This window comes from Coenobita brevimanus, chromosome 86 (genome assembly GCF_032717465.1).
Source record: "Coenobita brevimanus isolate Jiangsu-jjx chromosome 86, ASM3271746v2, whole genome shotgun sequence".
Taxonomy (NCBI): domain Eukaryota; kingdom Metazoa; phylum Arthropoda; class Malacostraca; order Decapoda; family Coenobitidae; genus Coenobita; species Coenobita brevimanus.
Window position 1 is genome coordinate 26,427,049 of NC_137039.1, and position 19,849 is coordinate 26,446,897.

The window sequence follows — 19,849 nt, forward strand, 5'->3', positions numbered from 1 at the left end:
TAGGGTGGGAAAAGGTCCGGATTATGACGATGATGTTGATGAATATATCGGTATCCCATTTTTAATAAATACAATGGTGTCCAAATTATATCCAGTAATAATTCACTTACAGTACAGTGAATATGCAGACTAACACTGTACAGATCTTGAGTTATATCTGTACTACTCTTGGAATGGTTTCAGCAATCTCATTCGCTTTTACAAATGTCCATGACAGGAAAAATGAGGCCAGCCAAATCTTGCTAAATGTAAAGTTCAGCCCTTCACAATAAAAGGCTGAGTACAGTACCCCTGATTTAGGATATTACCGAACCCTTCTTGTGCAATGCTTCTCTGATTTTGTGTACATTCATCTGAAGCACTCCAAAACACATCAACACTATGGATACCTGAGGGTCCAAGGATAGTATCCTGTCATTGGTGGTTTTCTAGCACTTATCAATTACCTAATAATATCTGCATACGGCATGGTGATATAGTATTCTCATCTGTGACAGTATTACAAACTGTTCCATAAAAATTTGTAAATATGAAAGAATTTAAAAAATAATAATAATAATAATCATCCATGAAAGAAAAATAAAATACTGTACTCTTAACACATGAAATAATATCATGGTATAAAATTAATCACTACGAAAAAGGTGCTAGAAAGCCTCCTAACCCTACCAGCAAATGGACCCATGCGTTCTGTGGAAGCATGGATGACCCAATGGAACACTGCCATCAGCCTCACACCACCAGAATAATTACAATGGCCACGAAGAGGATGATAATTACCACCCAGTATGCTGAAATACAAACACCAGTTGTTACATAATTCATAGGGTATGGCAAATGGGATACAGCATCAAGCAACAAATACAATGACATCACTATATAAAATTAAAGTAAAAAAAAATAAAAGTTATATGCCATTCTAAACCATCCATCATCCAATCTTGTGTTGCCTCAGTTGAAGCATAGGGGTCTAATGAAAGGCAACTCAACCATTAAAAAAGTAATCTAACTATGACATCTGATATCTTTTCTGGGTACTCTCACTGTGACATCTGATAGCCTTTCTGGATTTGGTTTTGATCACTGGAATTAAAGAAAGGCTACATTTCATCAATTGCACATTACAATATATGACAATTTTTGGAACTGCAGGGGTACATCTGCACAAAGCTGCATTGATATAACCAGATGGCTCCACTATTCATTGATACAAATGTCCCTCAACTCCCTCTATCCTGACAAGATGATGGAGGACTGTAGGAGATGGGCAACTTATGCCTGTAGTCCATCAGGCTGTTATGCCGTGCTGTGAGAACAATGACAAAACAAACACTCTGATTCCTTCCACATCCTATTAGGTGAAGATTGTGACACATGAAGAGTTGCAAGTGAGTGAAATAACCTACACATTCAAACATGGAACATGGTCTTTAATATAAACAAACAAATCTCACCCGATGTAGTGCTGCTCTCGGGTGTCTGTCCTTTCCTCTCCTCTCTCCATTTCTTCCTTCCTCTTCTGTCTTTCTTTACTTCATTCTTTCCTCGTCCTTCTGCCTACGGGTGACTTTACACTCCCTCTTCTGTCTTTCATTCTTTCCTCTTCCTTCTGCCTATGGGTGACTCTACACTGAGTGACAAGCCTAATGGTTTCCTGTACACCAGGAAACCATTTACTATGCTGGGTGGTAACCATATAACCAAATCATGGCACCTGGTGGTTTAGTGGGTAATTACAGCGCTCCAATCGGATTGAGCCGGTGAAGGTTTATATCCAAGGGGTGGTTGGGGTTATTGCTCATGTAATGCCACTCAGGGATGAGTGAGGCCGGTCACTCTCATCTTAAATGTCAGGACCAAATTGCCTGGCCCCGGGCTTCTACGATTCTCATGGGGCAACATAGAATTGGATGATGGATGGATGGATGGATCTCCTGAAGATTACATAAACTAAGAACACACCTCTTATATTTAAGGGGATAATGGAGGACACTTTACATTTAACTCTTCCATTTCAAAAGGCGTGTCCTACTCTGAACAGGGTCATCTGGAGATAGCAAAAACAAACTAACAGATCATCTGAGGCCGTGCATGCAAGTTTGTACCAAGCGCCACCCAAGCCGATCATGTGTTTTCATGTTATATCACTATTTTGACCCTTCTTTTATATCCCAGGCATGTAGCTTGCTACAATTTTGAACTAGACATAAGGTTGAAAGTCCTCCGAAATACAACACTGAAATCGATTTGTGAGGTGAGGGTGGGTGACAGACCGCCAGCGAGGGCGAGTTTGTGCCAAGCGACACCGACAGGGTGAGTCACTGCCAATCCACTTGCTATACACTGTTAGCTATTGTTAGCATGTAACAATTGTTATGAATATAATTTTAATTGATGTACCAGATTATTAAGTAAATTTAGCAAATGCTCTGACATGGTAAATAAGGTCAATATTGTTTCTCAATAACCCAGAAACTCTTATGCTAATGATATGGCTACGTGCTATTTTCAGCGTTTCCAGAACATGATGTTGGCGGTACTGTGAAGGCCCAGTTTTGCCTAGCGTGTCATTCTCCGCGTACAAATGCTACACTTTTCCTTTTGTGTGTGTGTGTGTGTGTGTGTGTGTGTGTGTGTGTGTGTGTGTGTGTGTGTGTGTGTTCACTGTGCTCTTAATGCCTTCTGATAGTGAGTATATTGATGACCCTACCGCTGGGCATTCAGGGGTGCAAGAGAGCGGCCCTGCTGAAGGCCCCAAGTCTTTTAAAGTGGCTGTTTTTTACACCCACAAAGTTCGCCCTGGTCTTACAGATAAAGCACATGGTGTCAGTGTGGCTGCTTTGGAGAGCAGTGATAGTCATAGTGATGATGGTGATAATGGTGCAGCTAGTGTGCCGTTATGTGAGGCTGCTGGCGTTGGTGATATGGCTCCTGGTGCCATAGTTCGTCGTGGTGAAAGTGATGGGGTTGTTGTGATGATAGTGATGATGCTGGTGATAATGGTGGATGTGTGGCACTACCTGAGGGCACTGAGGGTGGTAATAATGCACGTGGTGGCCTAGTGCATTATCACCATCCCCTAGTGCATATTTAATGTCTTTATGTCCATTAACAACTATGTACTGAATGGTTTTGTGATCATGAACTTTGAGTGAAAATTCTGTCGCACTTGAAAAACAGATGTTTTCTCTTGCTCTAATTGGTTTATCCAAAATCAGCATCCTTTCCTCTTTACTATGGTTTTTTAATGGAGTCTCTAGCATTATTAATAACGGAGTTATACTTCGCTGAAGTTGTATACTAAAAATCGCCGATTTTCGGCATTTCGAAAAAAACTATAATTTCGTATATTTGCGTATATTATTTTCAGTGAAACAACATGGGCATATTCGGCATACTTTACCCTTCATTATGGTCTTTGAATGAGGCCTCTAGCTTTACAAACAACGGAGTTATGATCGTTTCAATATTCGCAAACTTTAAACGTGATGTCTGGCTTTTTAAAAAAATGTCACTTGGTACAAACTCGCACGCGCAGCCTTATCTGATTCAAGTGGTTGAGCTTACAAAATGTCTGTCTAATCTGAACTAACAATGACTTCGTATGCTCTCTCACATTTTCTTGCATACTCAGGCCAAGTACGTACCCATTTAATTTCTCATACTATTGGTTTCTTTCTCTAGTATGCTTTCTCACATCTCCCCAGTTGCTCATGTCATGTATGTACCAATATAAACTCTCTATAACATCTCATTAGATTAAGTACCTTCTCTTGTATGCTCATAAATATGGTGTCCAGATTGACTCAATCGGATATGTTTGTGTGAAGCTGCAGAATGTGGTGAATGTTTTTTGCGTATCCGGTAGAGCCAGGATTCCGAGGGCTTGAATGATGAGTGAATGGATGTGTGGCCTATTTGAATTGGTCAAGTTTGTGCTGTCTGGACATTGCTACTCCTCACCCTGCCCTTGGGTGGGAAAGGAGGTCTGGATGATGATGACTCTAGTATGCTTTCTGATGCCTTCCCACATACTCATGCCGTGTTCATACCTATCTAATCGTTTTCGTTTTCGTTTTCGTTTTCGTTTTCGTTTTCGTTTTTAAAGGCTCCAACATGCTTGCATGTGTCGGCCTTGGTCACCTAATGGCGGCTCTCCATGCTGCACGATCCATTGCAGCCTCCCTGTTCAGTCCCTTAACCCTAAGGTCACACTTAATGACCTCGTCCCATATCTTTCTCGGTCTACCCCTCATAACCCCACCCCCAATATTAACACTTCTCACCTTCCTCACCCAACTATCATCCCCCATCCTCTCCACATGTCCAAACCACCTCAATCTACCTCTCCTCATCACAACACCAATACACTCCAGTCCCATCCTACCTCTCAACTCTTCCATTGTAAACCCACCCCCTCCAGGCCTTGGACGCAGGGACGCACTGCACATCCACCTAATCATTGTCATTTCTGTACGTCTGAGCCGGCGAATGTCTTCCTCCTTCACTGCCCAGGTCTCACTGCCATACAGCATTACACTCCTAACACACGCTGCATACAAAGACCCCTTAGCACGTAGGGAGAGCCCCCTCAATGTCAGGAGAGGCAAGAGCTCCCTGAACTTCTTCCAACCACTTCTCACCCTAGCCACAGAGCTAGCTCCAGCCCCACCTCCAGCACACAACATGTCTCCTAAATAACAAAACTCTTCCACACACTCAAGAGATTCACCAGCAAGTTCAATTCTTTCACGTCTGACGATCTCCACCTGCTCACCCCGGCACGCCGTACACATAAAATCAGCATTATCTCGCAGTCTACCTCTGATACCACTACATCTCTTATGCACCCATTTATCACACACACCGCACAAGATGGAATTACTTCCCACGCCCTTGTGGCAAACTGCACATGGCCACTCTCCCTCGTCTTTGACAGTACCGCCACCAACCCTAGATATCATCACTTTTGTTTTATCTGCATTTACCCTTAAACCCTTTTGCCCCATACCATCTCTCCACTTCCTAAACCTTTCCTCCGCCTCCCTTTCATTCTCTGCAATCAACACCAAATCATCAGCATACAACAACTCCCAGTATTGTAATGTCTCACAATACTGGCTTCTTTCTCCAGCATGCTCTCTCATGTCCCCCCACATACTCATGTCAAGTTCATACCTAATTAATCTATAAAACCTCATAATACTGGCTTATTTCTCTAGAATGTTCTCTCATGTCCCCCCATGTACTCGTGCCATGTTTGTACCTATCTAATCTCCTGTAATACTGACTTCTTTCCCTAGTACGCTCTCTTACGTCTCTCCATATACTCACGCCATGTTCGTAACTTCTTGGTGACTGTAGTGATGTTGTCTGTTTCATCAACCAGCCTGTTGCGTGTGTTGTCTGTCCGCCCTGCTATATCATCCAGTAAATCTGACCAAGGGCACAAAAATATGATTGCAGAGTTGCATGACAAAAATATAAACCAGAAAGAAAAGAGGACAGTTATAGATGCATGATGAAGCCCCAGACCAGAAACAACTAATACACTAAGTACCAGTCCTCATTATACTGTAAGCCATGGAACTGTTCCTAAATATCACTATGTTTTCTACACAACTGGTACTCTAAACTGAAGAAAACTGGCAAATCAGCTTTACAATTAATAATGTAATAAATATAATACATAGTGACTCCCTCTGCAATTTATTCAAGAATTTAACAAAAAGGAACATCAAATAAAGGCAACTGATATCATGGCCTTACTGTACAGGGTATTGTCAATGAAGTGATAGTGTCAATATATAACACAAATAGGGTTAGAAAAAACAACTATCTCCCTACCTCTTGCTGTGGGCCAAACCATCCATCCATTATCCAATCCTGCATTGCCCCCTCAAGAGTGAAGGGGTCTGTGGCTAGGCTACTCAGTCCTGGCATTTAAGGTGAGCAGACCAGTCACTACTCACACTTAAGCAAAATATGTTCCAACCACCCCTGGGACTGAATCCTGAGGAACACATCCGGTTGAAGCGCTACAATATTTCCTGCTAGATCACTACAAGAATGAATAAATAATCTCAAACCCTTGTCAACAATTCTCCATGACTATTTGTGTTCAAAGGACTAACACAAAGACATCAGGGATACATAAAGGAAGGTATGATTACATCTCTGGATGTAGAATATGCAAAACACAGAAACAGAGTCCATTAATCCCTTCACTACAATGATATCCCTTTTACTGTTGCTGTCTCCTGATGATTACTGCGATTAAGATAGTCTTCCTGAACTGGAGGAATGAGTTATAGTCTTCACCCACCCATTCAACTATGATGATAGTCATTTATTCCTGTTATTTCCAGAAAATTTTTAATAATAAAATTGCCTTTTCATACTGGAGGGGTGAGATGCAGCCTTCCATGCTGAATAAAAATAATCTGGTGGCAGCAAGAAAGAAAAATAAAAGGTGTCACTGATACAAAGCAATCCATTTTCTCCCAAATCCTGAACAATCTTGCACCTTGCGAGATTAAAGGTGGGCTTTCATGCTGTGTAATGACGTAGTGCATTAGCTCTGTTGTCCTTGTACAACTTTTTAGACACCTGGTCGTCAAGTGTGTCTAGGCATTCAGCTGGATGTGGTTCACAGGGGTCTACTTCTGAGAGGTGGTTAGGGTTTCTTGCTTACCTAATGCCATTCAAGGGCAACTAACTCATTGGTTGACTTAACTGTCCAGAATGAGCTTCCCAGTCTCAGGCCCCTACACTCCTGCTGGATAATGGATGGATGGATAAATAATCTTGCTACACACCATTTTGTCCCTCCACCTCATCGTGGATGGCAGAGGCGATGCGCTTCTGTGAGGAGATGACGCGTGAGAGAGCCTCCAGCCCAGCATCCTGTTCTGAGGGTGAAAAAAAAAATAGGTCACCACTCACCAGTCTGAGTCAGTCCTGGTGGCAACTTAAAAGGCAATAATGAATGACCTAATACTGGAAAACTCTGATATTACCTAAGGGAAAACTGGTACAAAAAAGATACTATACAATCTGTCTTCATTTAAAGTTGTTTCATAATTAAGCTGATGATGAATTAACACTTAGTCTTGTAATAACTTCCTCTTGATTCATTATACAGTTGTTTTAGAGGAAGAAAAGACTGATTTTGTGCCTTTAAACCATGAACCAAAAATAAGTGACAGTTAAAGCAGCATTTTGCCTGCACACATCACTAAGTGCCAGAGAGGGCTGTCTTCATACGGCACTGACATATCCAGGAGATTCCACTGCCCAGTTGTACAAACATCCCTCATCTCCCTTACTACACTACAAAAGGAGATGGATAGATTGCAGGAAAAGGGCAACTTCAGCATGCAGTCTGCCATGTTCACATTCAGTTGAACCTAGGGCAACAGCAACATTATATCACTGACTTTAAGATTTCAATAACAATAATAAAACTACTTAAAAAAAATAATAATAATAATCAGTACATTAGCTCTAAGAATTTGGAGATTTGGTAACATCTCCATTAAAGCAAATTATTCTGCACATTACACCTCCATATTCTCTTGAATGTTACTGATGCAAACTATGTCAACATTAATAAGATGTAAGTAACATACAAGAGAATGATAAGGTGTAATATACAAACTATACTGCTACAGAAAATGTGCTACTCAGTTTTTTAAAGCCAATAGGAGTATGAGCCTGTATTTCACACCAAACTCCCCACCCTCACACCACCACCCCCATAGCCAAAAACTTACCCTGCAGAAGACGCTGTTGCTCCTGTCTCAGTTCCCCTGTGCTGAGGTGACTGGTACCCTCCACTACCTCATCATCATCATCCATCCCCCAACTGCCAACACCAGGTCCTGAAGCCTGGTATCGCCGTCTGCAAGCATCATCATATATATAATCACTGTTTCCTATGACTCACTCTAAACTGAAGAAAACCATCTGGCATTGACTGGAGGTAATACTGGTATGTCCGTGGCCGTCCCTTCCAAGATTATGATGTTTGGTCATAGATATACTAAATGGTAGAGAGTAGTAGAGCCATCTTGACCACAGGAGTGTTAACAGTACCAGTACTGACATTCTCAGGCTCCTATATCTCAATCAGCCAAATAAAATCAATGCCATTAGCTAGAATAGACTAAACTACTGGTACTATGAGTTGTACCATTCACAAAAAGGGTTACCTTGTTTAGCATGATAACATCTTCCTATAGTTTATTCTTGCTACAAACAGATAGTTTTATTCAGTTCAAAAGATGTTCTGAGTAGTGAAGGAGTTCAAGAAGGCTATATCTAATCCATCCATTTGGCATTTAATCTACACGCATTTACAAAATAAAAAATACATTACTGGAATGAAATGGCTAAAACTCAAGTAGTAGCAGTGCAGGTAATAGAAGCTGCAACCCCAATTTCATAGGGACATGAACCCAGTGGACAGTAGGCTAAAGATGCCCATTTTCTGCAGTCTACCAACCTCCCGTCTAAGATATCGAGAGGACTGAGGGGTATTTGTATAATCATGAAACTACACTGCTTGGTGATATCAGTGAAACCATGTCAAGGTGTCTCTCTCTACTATGTAATACTCAAGTAGTGTACAACAGAAGCCTACGAGTTGAAATCCATGTCTGCTCTCTTCAGTGCACTCAGGAGCCTCTCACAGAGTCTGGTGCGACGTTCGTGTTCGGCCGCTGTCAGGTCCCGCAGCTCCCACTCGTCCAGACGCTCTAGCAGCCGATGCACTTGTTGTTCAGTCTGGGGATGGACCAAGATAAGGTTAACATTCATGGGATTCTATGGCTAACTCCTTGTTGAATAAAAATATCTGGCTTAAGTGGGAGTGCCACGAAAGGTGGCTTATGTTCTCAGGATCCTATGACTCGCTCAGCAGAATAAAACTGTTTGGCATAAGCTAGAACAAAATACTCAGGTAGAGCTAAAATACTTAGGTAGATCTGGCCATAAGGGCTATCCCATTAAATATGACATTTTCCTTTCCTTGCTATCTGTAAATGATTTGCTTCAGCTTAAAGCAAGCCTTGCAGCAAGCTTCCAGTTCAAGAAGTTTCTCCCATGATGCAAAAAATCATCAGGAACTGCAAAACTATAATAAGCCATACATCACTGGACTGGAGATCAGCAAGTGATACTTTGAACCCTGTTGAAGGAATGCGAGACAAGGGATACGTAATTGCAGTATTGTGCATGAAAGGCTAAGTTGCTGAACTGAGGAGAATACAACATAATAATAATTATAATCATAATAATAATAATAATAATCATAATAATAATAATAATAATCATCCATCATCCAATCCTATGCTGCCCCATGAGGAGCGTGGAAGCCCAGGGCTAGGCAGCTGGTCCTGACATTTAAGATGAGAGTGACCAACCTCACTCATCCCTGAGTGGCATTACGTGAGCAATAAACTCCAACCACCCCTTGGATATAAACCTTCACCAGCTCAATCCGATAGGAGCACAATAATTACCCACTAAACCACCAGGTGCCAAAATTTGGTTATATGGTTACCACCCAGTGTAGTAAATGGTTTCCTGGTGTACAGGAAACCATTTGGCTTGTCACTCAGGGTAGAGTCACCCACAGGCAGAAGGAAGAGGAAAGAATGAAGGAATGAAAGACAGAAGAGGGAGTGTAAAGTCACCCGCAGGCAGAAAGATGAGGAAAGAATGAAGGAAAGAAAGACAGAAGAATATGGAAGGAAAGAAGGATGGAGGAGAGGACAGGGCAGACACCCGAGAGCAGCACTACATTGAGTGAGTGGATGGTGATAATAATATTAATAATAATACTGTTAATAATAAATATAATACATAAATAATAAAAATAATAAACAGAAAAGATAACTTTGTCATGAGATTTTTCCACATAATTTCTGCATGTCAGAAAAGACAACAAACAGGTGCAGCAGAGGGAAAGAAAGGGCAGTATACCCTTTAAACTACACAACACTGACTTTTCTTAGCACTAAATGGCTTCTTAATAATCTGCGTTGATGAGCTGTAATAAGACAGAGGTACTTAGCAGTAAAGTTGTTTATCATGCTATTATATAATGCAGAAAGCAGTGCAGTCATATGCAGGAAGCGTTTGCTTATGAAAAGTAACTCTACTGGATAATACAAAAAGCAGTGCAGGTATATGCAGATAAAACTTGTTTACAAAAACAGTGGCTCATGCATATACAGTACTACAGAGTAAAACAATTCGTTTCTTACCTTTTTTACATGGTACTCATTTACTTTTAACTTGGCCTAAACATGTCACCTCTCTATCTCTGATACTTAATTTTAACACATGAATACAGTAATCATCATGAAAATGTACTTTGAAGTAGTTGCTGAGCCATAACACTGCCTGATTCTGCCATTCTGCTGCATAAACTAATATGCACATGGATGTAATTCTGGGCCATGCTAAGGTGAAAGGAGTATATTAGGATTATTTTTTTCCCATGATATTGTTGTGAACTTACACATTAAAGTACCACAAACCACCACCAAACAAATTACACTACTATATATGAGTACAGTACGTGCTAATAATTAGTTTAGTTTCCACCTTCTATGATCCTGACTGTCTCTCTCCACTCCTGCCAGTAGCATTAGTAGTTGTAGACCCAAGTTTATCTGTAATGTGAACCCGGTGGATTGTAGGTTAACCCGTCACGTCCCGAGGTTTTCCGCACCTCCGACATCCCCCAGTCCCGAGGTATTTTCGAAAAAAATTTTTTTGGCTAAAACCTTCGCTTTTGGTGAGAAACATCGAAAATTCATAGAGAAATCGCTCACCTGAGGTTTAAAGTGCCCAATCCAGGTAGGAGTTCCTCCTTACCTGAGTGGGTTTTCTAACATGCTGGCACCAAAGAAAACGAGTTCTATGGGAGGGTAACTATTTTATCCACTCATGAGCGGTATTTATTTATTTACTTGGTACGAATGTATATGTAGTATGTGAGTATATTGGTTTTCAAGCAGTAATAAAGGCATTATAAGCATTGTTTCACTAACTAACTAATCACCATACCTGACCTTTTTTTACCACATTACCTGATCATTATTTCTGGCTGTTTCTTCTTCTAATGCTATGTAAACATTGTCCTCCACATTGTCATCGATTGGGGAATCACTCTGGCCCTGAATATCTTTACTAGGCAGGTCACTGGTAACAGGTCCTTTGCCAAGACAATGGCGTGAGGGGGGGAGGGGGGAGGTTATGCAGTGTAAGGCATTGTCCCTGCTTGGCATCTTGTAGAGGAATAGAGGAAGGTGTCCCGTGTATACATACGAAAAATCACGTGCGAAAATTGAAAATTGTGCAAATTAAGGACCTTGCAATTGCACTACGTACTGGTACGTCGCCGGGACTGGCAAATGCAAATCGTTGCAACGTACCCATACGTCGACGGGATGGGGCGGGTTAAGGCTGCCCATCTCCGACAGTCTAGGAGCATAAGGAGGGAGATGAGGGATGTTTGTATAACCAGGTAGCTCCAACGCCCAGTTGTATCAGTGCCACAATATGAAACGCTCCCTCTTAAGCACCGCTCCCACACCAGTATCATACCTAAATATGAGATTACAGTAATCCCTCGATTATCTGGATGATCCGTATCTGAACATTAGACCTTGGCTCTATTACAGTATTTCCATACCCAAACATAAAATTTCCGACATTGCCAGCTGGACGGCCAACAAATTCAAAGAAATCGGTTTGGCAGCCGGCCGGCCTCTCTGGCCAAGCGAGGGTAACAGATCCCAACCCACCAGCTGAGCAAATACGACTGTCCACCTCCTCACCAAATGGTCAAAGTCTCCCGGCTGCCTGGATCACTTGGATGTTACTGGCTGAGTGCGAGTAATACAGACCCTAGCCCACAAGCTGATCAAATATGGCAAATATGGCCATTCGCCTCCTCACCGAACGGTCCGAGACCCCCAGTCTCCCAGATCGCTTGGAACTAACAGACCCCCGCCAATAATAAAGACCCTAACCCACAAGCTGAGGAGATATGGCTATCCACCTCACTACCAAATGGTCAAAGCCACCTGGCCCCCCTCTCGAGCCGAGCCGCGTGCTGATAAAAGAACGTAATCCACCAGCTGGGCAGAAATGGCTGTCTGCCTCCCTGCCAAATGGTCAAAGTCACCTGGCTGGCCAGTAGAGACATGGCATCATTGTGTTCAGTGACGGTTACCACACGTCCCCATTCACTGTCCAGCTCCAAAGGTTGGAGGAGGGGTTTTCCGACATTTGTTAAGTGATTACTGGAGATGGGTGATACAAGTGATTATATATAAATATGTTACTGATTACTTTGTTGGCCAGTATCGGTGGTATCGATTACCGATACCGATAGCTAGGCAGTTTCATAATTAACACCTTTTCAGTCCGATGAACTACCTAAAAATTTAATAAAATTACTCAACAGGCTCAGTCCAGGTTAAAATACAGTAATTTACATGGCCACTATTTTCGGGGGAAAGTGAGCACCAAAACTGCCATGCAGTGCACTGATAAATCTTAAAATCATTGCTTTTTAACGAAACAATATTTTTGAAAATACTTTTTCAGTTAATTGGAAAATCTATTTCAGTACTCATAGTAAATGATACCTACCCATCAGTATCGATACTTGCAGATAAACAGCTGGTATCGGAAGTATCATGGTATCGATATGGCCACCACTAGCAACTACATTAGCCACTAGACCAAATGGGATTAATGTACAATGACTAGAATAAGCAATAAATAGTGACAGGAATGATGGGGGAAATGGGAAGAGAGGGGAGAGACAGAATGAAAAAAAAGACAAACAACAAGGAAGAAGTAGGCAGCACTGCCCCCACCAACCACCACAAGCTTACTTAAATGCTTAGTAGTAGCAATAATAATACTGTAATGATAATAATTTTCATTCAGTCATTCATCTAATCCAGTGTTGCCCCATAGGAAGTGTAGAAGCCTGGGGCTAGCCCAGTTGGTCCTGATACTTAAGATGAGAGTGACCGGTTTCACTCATCCCTGAGTGGTATAACATGAGCAATAAACCCCAACCACCACTTGGACATAAACCTGCACTGGCTCAATCTGACTGGGGTGCTTTATTTGCCCACTCAACCACCAGGTGCCAAAATCTGGTTATATGGTTCCCACCCAGCATAGTATTTAGATTCCTGGTGTACATGAAACCATTTGACTTGTCACTCAGTGTAGAGTCACCCGTTGACAGAAAGAAGAGGAAAGAATGAAGGAAAGAAAAACAGAAGAGGAAAGATGGAAAGAGAATATAATAATAATAATAATAATAATAATAATCCATCCATCCATCATCCAATCCTACATTGCCCCATGAGGAGTGTAGAAGCCCAGGGCTAGGCAAGTTGGTCCTGATATTTAAGATGAGAGTGACCAGCCTCACTCATCCCTAAGTGGCATTATGTGAGCAATAAACCCCAACCATCCCTTGGATATAAACCTACACAGGCTCAATCCGACTGGAGCACCTTAATTACCCACTAAACCACCAGGTGCCATAATCTGGTTATATGGTTACCATCCAGCATAGTAAATGGTCTCCTGGTGTAAAGGAAACCATTTAGCTTGCCACTCAGTGTAGAGTCACCCACAGGCAGAAGGAAGAGGAAAGAGTGAAGGAAAGAAAGGCAGATGAGGGAGTGTAAAGCCACCCATTTAATAATGATGATGATGATAATAATGATGATGATGATGATAATGATGATGATGATGATAATAATAATAATAATAATAATAATAGTAATAATAATAATAATAATAATAATAATAATAATAATAATAAAGCACCACAATCTCAAAAACATTGACAGGAAGAAAGCAAAGCAAAAAAGGAGAAAACATGCCCATCCAACACTATGTCTAGTTCCCTCTCCTTCTGCCAGTCTTAAACCATCAAAAGGGATGGATTCCAAAACATTACAGCATTTTCCATACATTTCATAATGCAAACTAAGGGAAACTGACAAATCTGTCCAACAGGTAGCAATACAACTTTAATAAATATACTGTATATATTTTTAAATTGCTGTGAACTCAATATATAAAATGAGTATACAGAAAGGTGACACACTGAGGACTTACTGTTATAAGCTCATTCTGACACCTCACCTACCACCCTTCCTGCTTGCCTTCTGATCTCTCCTATCTACACTCCTATCTCCTTTACTTATGATCTCATCTTTGCTGCCTATCTTCCTGCAATTCCTGACATCTTCCTACCATTACCTACTTTCCACTTCTATTTTCTACAATTTCTATTTACTCTTATCATATTCCTGCCAAGCTGACTGCCAGCCTTACTAAAACCCTACCTACTCTCCTACCTACATTCCTACCACCCTGCCTACATTCTTACCAGCCTGCCTACCTTCCTACCAATCCTACCAGCTGTTGCACCTACCTTTGGGATGGTGGTCCTATAACTCTACCTATGTTCCTACCAATCCTCGGCTCTTGCACCTACCTGTGGGATGGAGGACCTGAGCTTGCTGGACAGGAGGGCATGAGTGACGGTGCCACCTCCTGCCTGCCTCCTCTGTTGCAGCGCCTCCGCCACCTCCCGCACTGCACCCTCTGTCCCTCGGAAGTCTACCAGCCTGCACCGCCCCCCACCCAGGCAGTGTCAGTTAGAGGGTGTGCATGTGGTCGAGTCTGTACAAGTGAGGGGCTAAGGCATGTGTGTGAGAGAGACTGTATATGTGAGAGTAGGTGGCACGTGTGTGTGAGTGAGCATGAGTGTGACTAAATTTGTGAGTGTGGGAGGAGCAAATGTACATGCGAGTGGGAGGAGTGTGTGAAAGTATGACTAAGTATAAGATGAGAGAGATGTGTAAAACAATGTAAAAATATGAGGTGTGAGTAACAGAATATGGCCGTAAATGTGAGACTATGAGGTGTGTGTGGGAAAGTGTGGCTGAAAATGTGGGAGTAGGAGGTGAGGGTGCAGGAGGGAAGCAAAAGAAAGTGCCAGGATGTGCCAGGAAGTAAAGACGTAAAATGATGATGACGATGATATGTCTATGCGTTTGTTAGCAAGGCAGAATGCAGAGGAGGGTAAGGATGGAGCAATGGGTGAGTGGTGAAGTGTAGCCAGAAAACATGTTGTGAGAGGCACAGCACTTGGTCAAGTGGCATTACATACAATAAATTACATAAAAGCATTAAGTACAGTCAGAAAAAGCACATTCCACTTTCCTACCGGGCTTAAGACAGACACCTTGAAAGATGAGTGACTCGTGCATCCACCATAACAAATTATTCACATTACAGTCATCCCTGGTTTTTTGCTGCTGTTACAAAACAGACACACCTATAATATACACACACACACACACATATATATATATATATATATATATATATATATATATATATATATATATATATACACTGGTATATATGAATAATGAAGACCCATTTAAAACTGCAACCACAATTTAAGTACCCGGTACCATATCAGACATTAAAATACATGTCTGTTTTGTATTTTCTGATTATTTAACATTAAATTTCATAACATCATTGCAACAAACACCTTTGAAAGGTGGATTTTGTGATGGTTTACTCATCTGCATATATGCAAAACTAGCACATTCAAAATCAGTAAAACAAAGTATGACTGTATATAATAACTGCATCATAAACATTTTATATATATATACAAACACGTGACATGTGAGGATTGTTTAACCCCTTCACTATGATGACATTTTATTCTTGCTATCCAGGAAAAATTTTATTCAGATCTCAAGTCTTTTCAAACTGGAAAAGTTACAAAGAGCTTTCACTAACTCCTTCAACACAAAAGGCCTTTTCCAAGTTGAATAAAATGATTTACAGGTCGCAGGAATATAAAATGCATCATGTGACTGACAGGGTTAATGCAGTACAGTACAGTATGGTGGCTACAGTACAGTATTTAAAAACTGACATGTATGGGTGAAAAAATATCAGAACTGTACAGGCATCCCTAATTTAAAGGAACACAATGAGTTGCTGCAAAACTGATAATCAGACAGACCATCATTAACCACATTATACTGAATATAGTAATCACAAAAAAAGAAAATTAAATACATAAATAATTGTGGTTAGGCATTAGTAAATGCAATAGTCTACTGGTACCTGTGTAATTTTACTGACCCTAAAGGCCACTTCAACAGTTAGCTGACACTTTTTGCCTATGGTTTTACTATCACCAATTACATGGACCTACATGAGATAAAATTATAATGCATGGATTTCAGTTAGTCCCAGCATGCATGAGTCAGGCTGCAACCAACACTGTAACAGTTCAACATAGCACATTGTTAAGGGTCCCTGATGGATGCGAATTACAGCGGTTCAAGCCAATGCCATGAATATTTGGTTGATTACTGGTCAGCAACAGCAAGGATGCTTAACTATGGTCTGTGATAGGCTAGGTTGTTAGGTAAAAAAGGGTAAGAAAAAAAAATATAGTAATAATAATAAACATAATATACGAGCATCGTAGTCAGGTGGCTTCCAAATTTCTTATTGGAATGAGTTTTGACAGGATTATTTTTTGTGGATTACCAGTAGCTAATTATATTTCTACAACACTTTTATAGCTATTTACTTGTATATATATAATGAAGTACTGTACTTAGTCGAGGCATGGCTTCAACAAAACTTTTGGTAAACATTCCATACATTTGGTTAGGCAGAAGGACCTTATCAAATCTGTTCTTCTTCCTGATAGTCTTTTCTATTTTTCTGGTTATTTCAGGGGTGGTAAATGAATGTTTCATGTTAACCTTCTTTCCCTATTGTTTTTAGCCATGTTTCTTCTGCTGTAGCTATCAACTGTTTCACAATTGTAATGGTGGACACTTACTTCGACATATATCCCGGCTGCCTTTTAGTACACCTTCCTAATGTTATATTTTAACCTAACCTAACCTAGAAGTTTAACCTAACCTACCTTAACCACAATTTGAGTAAGTTTTAGTAGGCCCACCATTAAACATTGGTGAGGCATAAGGAACATGATGATAACAAGGGGGAAAAGTCAACTGAAAACAATTGTTTGCCATCATGAAAAAAAAAAAAATCAGAAAAATGCAGAAAACAAACTGGAGTAATAAGAACTGAACTGATAAGGTCCTTCTGCTGCGTAAAGAAAAATGTACATTAACCCAACTTTTTCCAAACAGTAGTTTGATCAAAACTGTATAAGCAGATCAAAAAATAATTAAAAATTAAGCAATTTTCAGATTCAAAATACCATTTCGTTTAAAACTACTAATTCATCTCGATGATGTCTGTCTCCTTACTTGACTGCATATTCTGTCCTGGTTTACTTCAAGGTTTTATTCAGACTAGGAACGATCCGTTTTTTCGGTATTTTAGACAATTCTAGGACACTTTTCCTGTATGGCATTTTTGTCACAAATTATTTCATTTAACTCTTGAAGGTTTCTCGCCAAAACGGGGCATCTTCAAGAGTAAAATAAAAATATTTTACAATAAAAATGCCCTTGAAGAAAAGTGTCTTTGAACTGCCTACAATACGGAAACGATCAAAATCTCGTAATTTTGTTTTTGGCCGAAACTAATTTTACCAACCTCTCATATACATGGAGTTAGTGAAGGTTAATAATAATCCCTCCATTTCAAGCAATCTTTCCTCAGCAGAATAAAATCGTCTGAGAGGTCAGAGTGAAATGTATGACCTCCTAGTCTCTAGCCTTTGTTAAGATTCCAATAGGGAGAATTAACCAAGCGAAATCATCGTCTGCTACATCACTACATCTTACCAGGTATCTTCAGTGGCAGGACTGTACAATGACATGACGAGACGAGCCGCGAGAGGAGACCCAACCTGACATGTAAGGGGCGTAAGTGTGGACAGAAAGGAGTGACTGACGTTTGTTATGGTTCACCAGCTGACAGTCTTGCCCACCTATTGGTTGCTTGTCTTTCACTGATTTATCCATCCCCCCATTTCTATGCTTGTCAGACCTTGATTATTTACACATTTCTGTATTCAGTATTTCCTATTATATCCTGCCACTTTTTTTTTTTATTAGTTTGTATGGGATTTTTGGAACATTATTTTCCTATGATTCAGCGTTCTCAATTTTCTTTCTTCTGCTGCATAATTTACTCCCTTAAAACTTTCTTTAATTTCACATTTGGTGGATACCAGTAATTTGCCAAAGACCTCAAATTATATGTAAAGTTTGGTACTGTCATTAGTTCAAGACTTGACTTGATATATGGCGGGCCGTATGAATTTTCTTTTGTGAGCGCGTAACATAATTAGGTTTAACCAAAATGCAAATAACTAACCCCTGGGCTGCTTTGCTTTCTGCCCGAGCACAACACAGGTGCCAAAGGTATCATGTTGTTTCCATATCAGTATTTTCAGTCGTAGATAATGATATGATTAGTGTAAAATTGTAAATAATCTAAGACTATTACAACGGGAGGTCACATCTCTGTTGTGTGTTCAGCCTGGGAATTTAGCCCGGGATCTCATGGTTAGGATGAGATGGTGAGGCTGAGTGCTGGTCAGTGCATGCGGTACATGTTGACAGGGTTGTGAGGTACGGGGGAAGTGAGTGGGAAGTGCAGCTGTCATCTCGCTAAAATCAGGTATTGGGGCATGAGGAACGCCACCTGCAGTATGGTAGCTAAAGGATGAATGAAAGTCTAAAGACACCGCTGTGGGTGATCGACAATCAGCTGAAAGTTATTTGGTGTTTGAATGATCAAATACGGTCCTTGCCCTGGGCCTTAAAACTGTAAGTTACAGAAAGAAAAGCAGCCGTTTTATAATTTATTGATTGTTTGATCTACTAAACGGGACCTTATAGTTACAACATCTTCCTTTCTGTCAATGGGTGCTCTACTCTTCACTTTAAATTGACGAAAAATTGCCATCTCCATCTTTAAAGCTTTGAGATTAACACTAGAGCAGAATATGGTTATCACGAACATATACCAGGAAAAGTAAGATGAGCCGTAGTACTGTATTATTTTCCCATGAAAGCTTCTAAAAGACTAATATCTTCTCCAAGTTAAAGCGAACTATATCCTCCTGTAACACCTGTAGTCCTACCTACCATCAGTGTCGCCTTCCTCGGGTTAGTGTGGGGGAAGATAAGCCTCATTACGGGATATTGTAACCTTAAAATCCCCGTCTATAGGCTATCCTTGGGCACCACCCTTGACTTCTGTGATTGTTATCCACCATGACCTCTGCCATGCTAGTGTGGCCTTCCTCTGCGTAGGGTATTCTCTCTCTACTCTCTCTATCACACACACACACACACACACACACACACTGACAAACAAACAATCCCTCTCTTGGTGGAAAAATAAAACAACCACCGCCTATTTGTATACATATATATATATTGAAAACTAACAGCAAATCACATATCAGAACATAACTTATAGAACCACATAAGAACAGTTAAAAATTCACTTCCCTTCATTTTGGTTTACAGTCTGCTTTCTCTTATTTATTAATTTATATATATTTATTTATTGGGTCTCACTCCTTTTTTCTTTGGAGAAATTTCCACAGTGAAGGCAATACGAACAGCTCCAACTTACCTATGAAAAATTGATCTTTTCTCCTTAAAAAAAAAAAAAAAAAAAGTATAAGACGACATCTACAGTACATCCCCTGCCTGAAGAGCTGAAAGGATAATGTATACAGAATCACTTCAGAGGCTCAAATGATCAGATACTGTATTAAGTTTAACTAAAAAATAAAATTGCTGAA

The 19,849-nt window shown here is 40.5% G+C and overlaps 1 protein-coding gene across 1 annotated transcript; it reads right to left on the reverse strand.

Moving 5' to 3' along the window:
- Window positions 1-687: 687 nt before the first annotated feature.
- On the reverse strand, window positions 688-16,956 carry Syx8 (syntaxin 8). Its single transcript, XM_080280731.1, has 7 exons — window positions 16,949-16,956; window positions 14,555-14,687; window positions 8,645-8,787; window positions 7,776-7,903; window positions 6,819-6,911; window positions 5,335-5,436; window positions 688-791 (listed from the first exon to the last, which is right to left on the reverse strand). Exons 1-7 carry the CDS (start codon window positions 16,954-16,956, stop codon window positions 733-735), a joined length of 666 nt encoding a protein of 221 aa, XP_080136857.1. The 3' UTR covers window positions 688-732.
- Window positions 16,957-19,849: the final 2,893 nt, after the last annotated feature.

Bases quoted from the DNA above. Each gene is read 5' to 3' on its own strand.
- Syx8 (XM_080280731.1), bottom strand. The intron at 6,912-7,775 runs GTAAGTTTTTGG...TTTCACCCTCAG, and splicing joins GCAACAGCGTCTTCTGCAGG to AACAGGATGCTGGGCTGGAG. The intron at 5,437-6,818 runs GTGTGTAGCAAG...GCCCTTGGTCAG, and splicing joins TGAGGTGGAGGGACAAAATG to ATTTACTGGATGATATAGCA.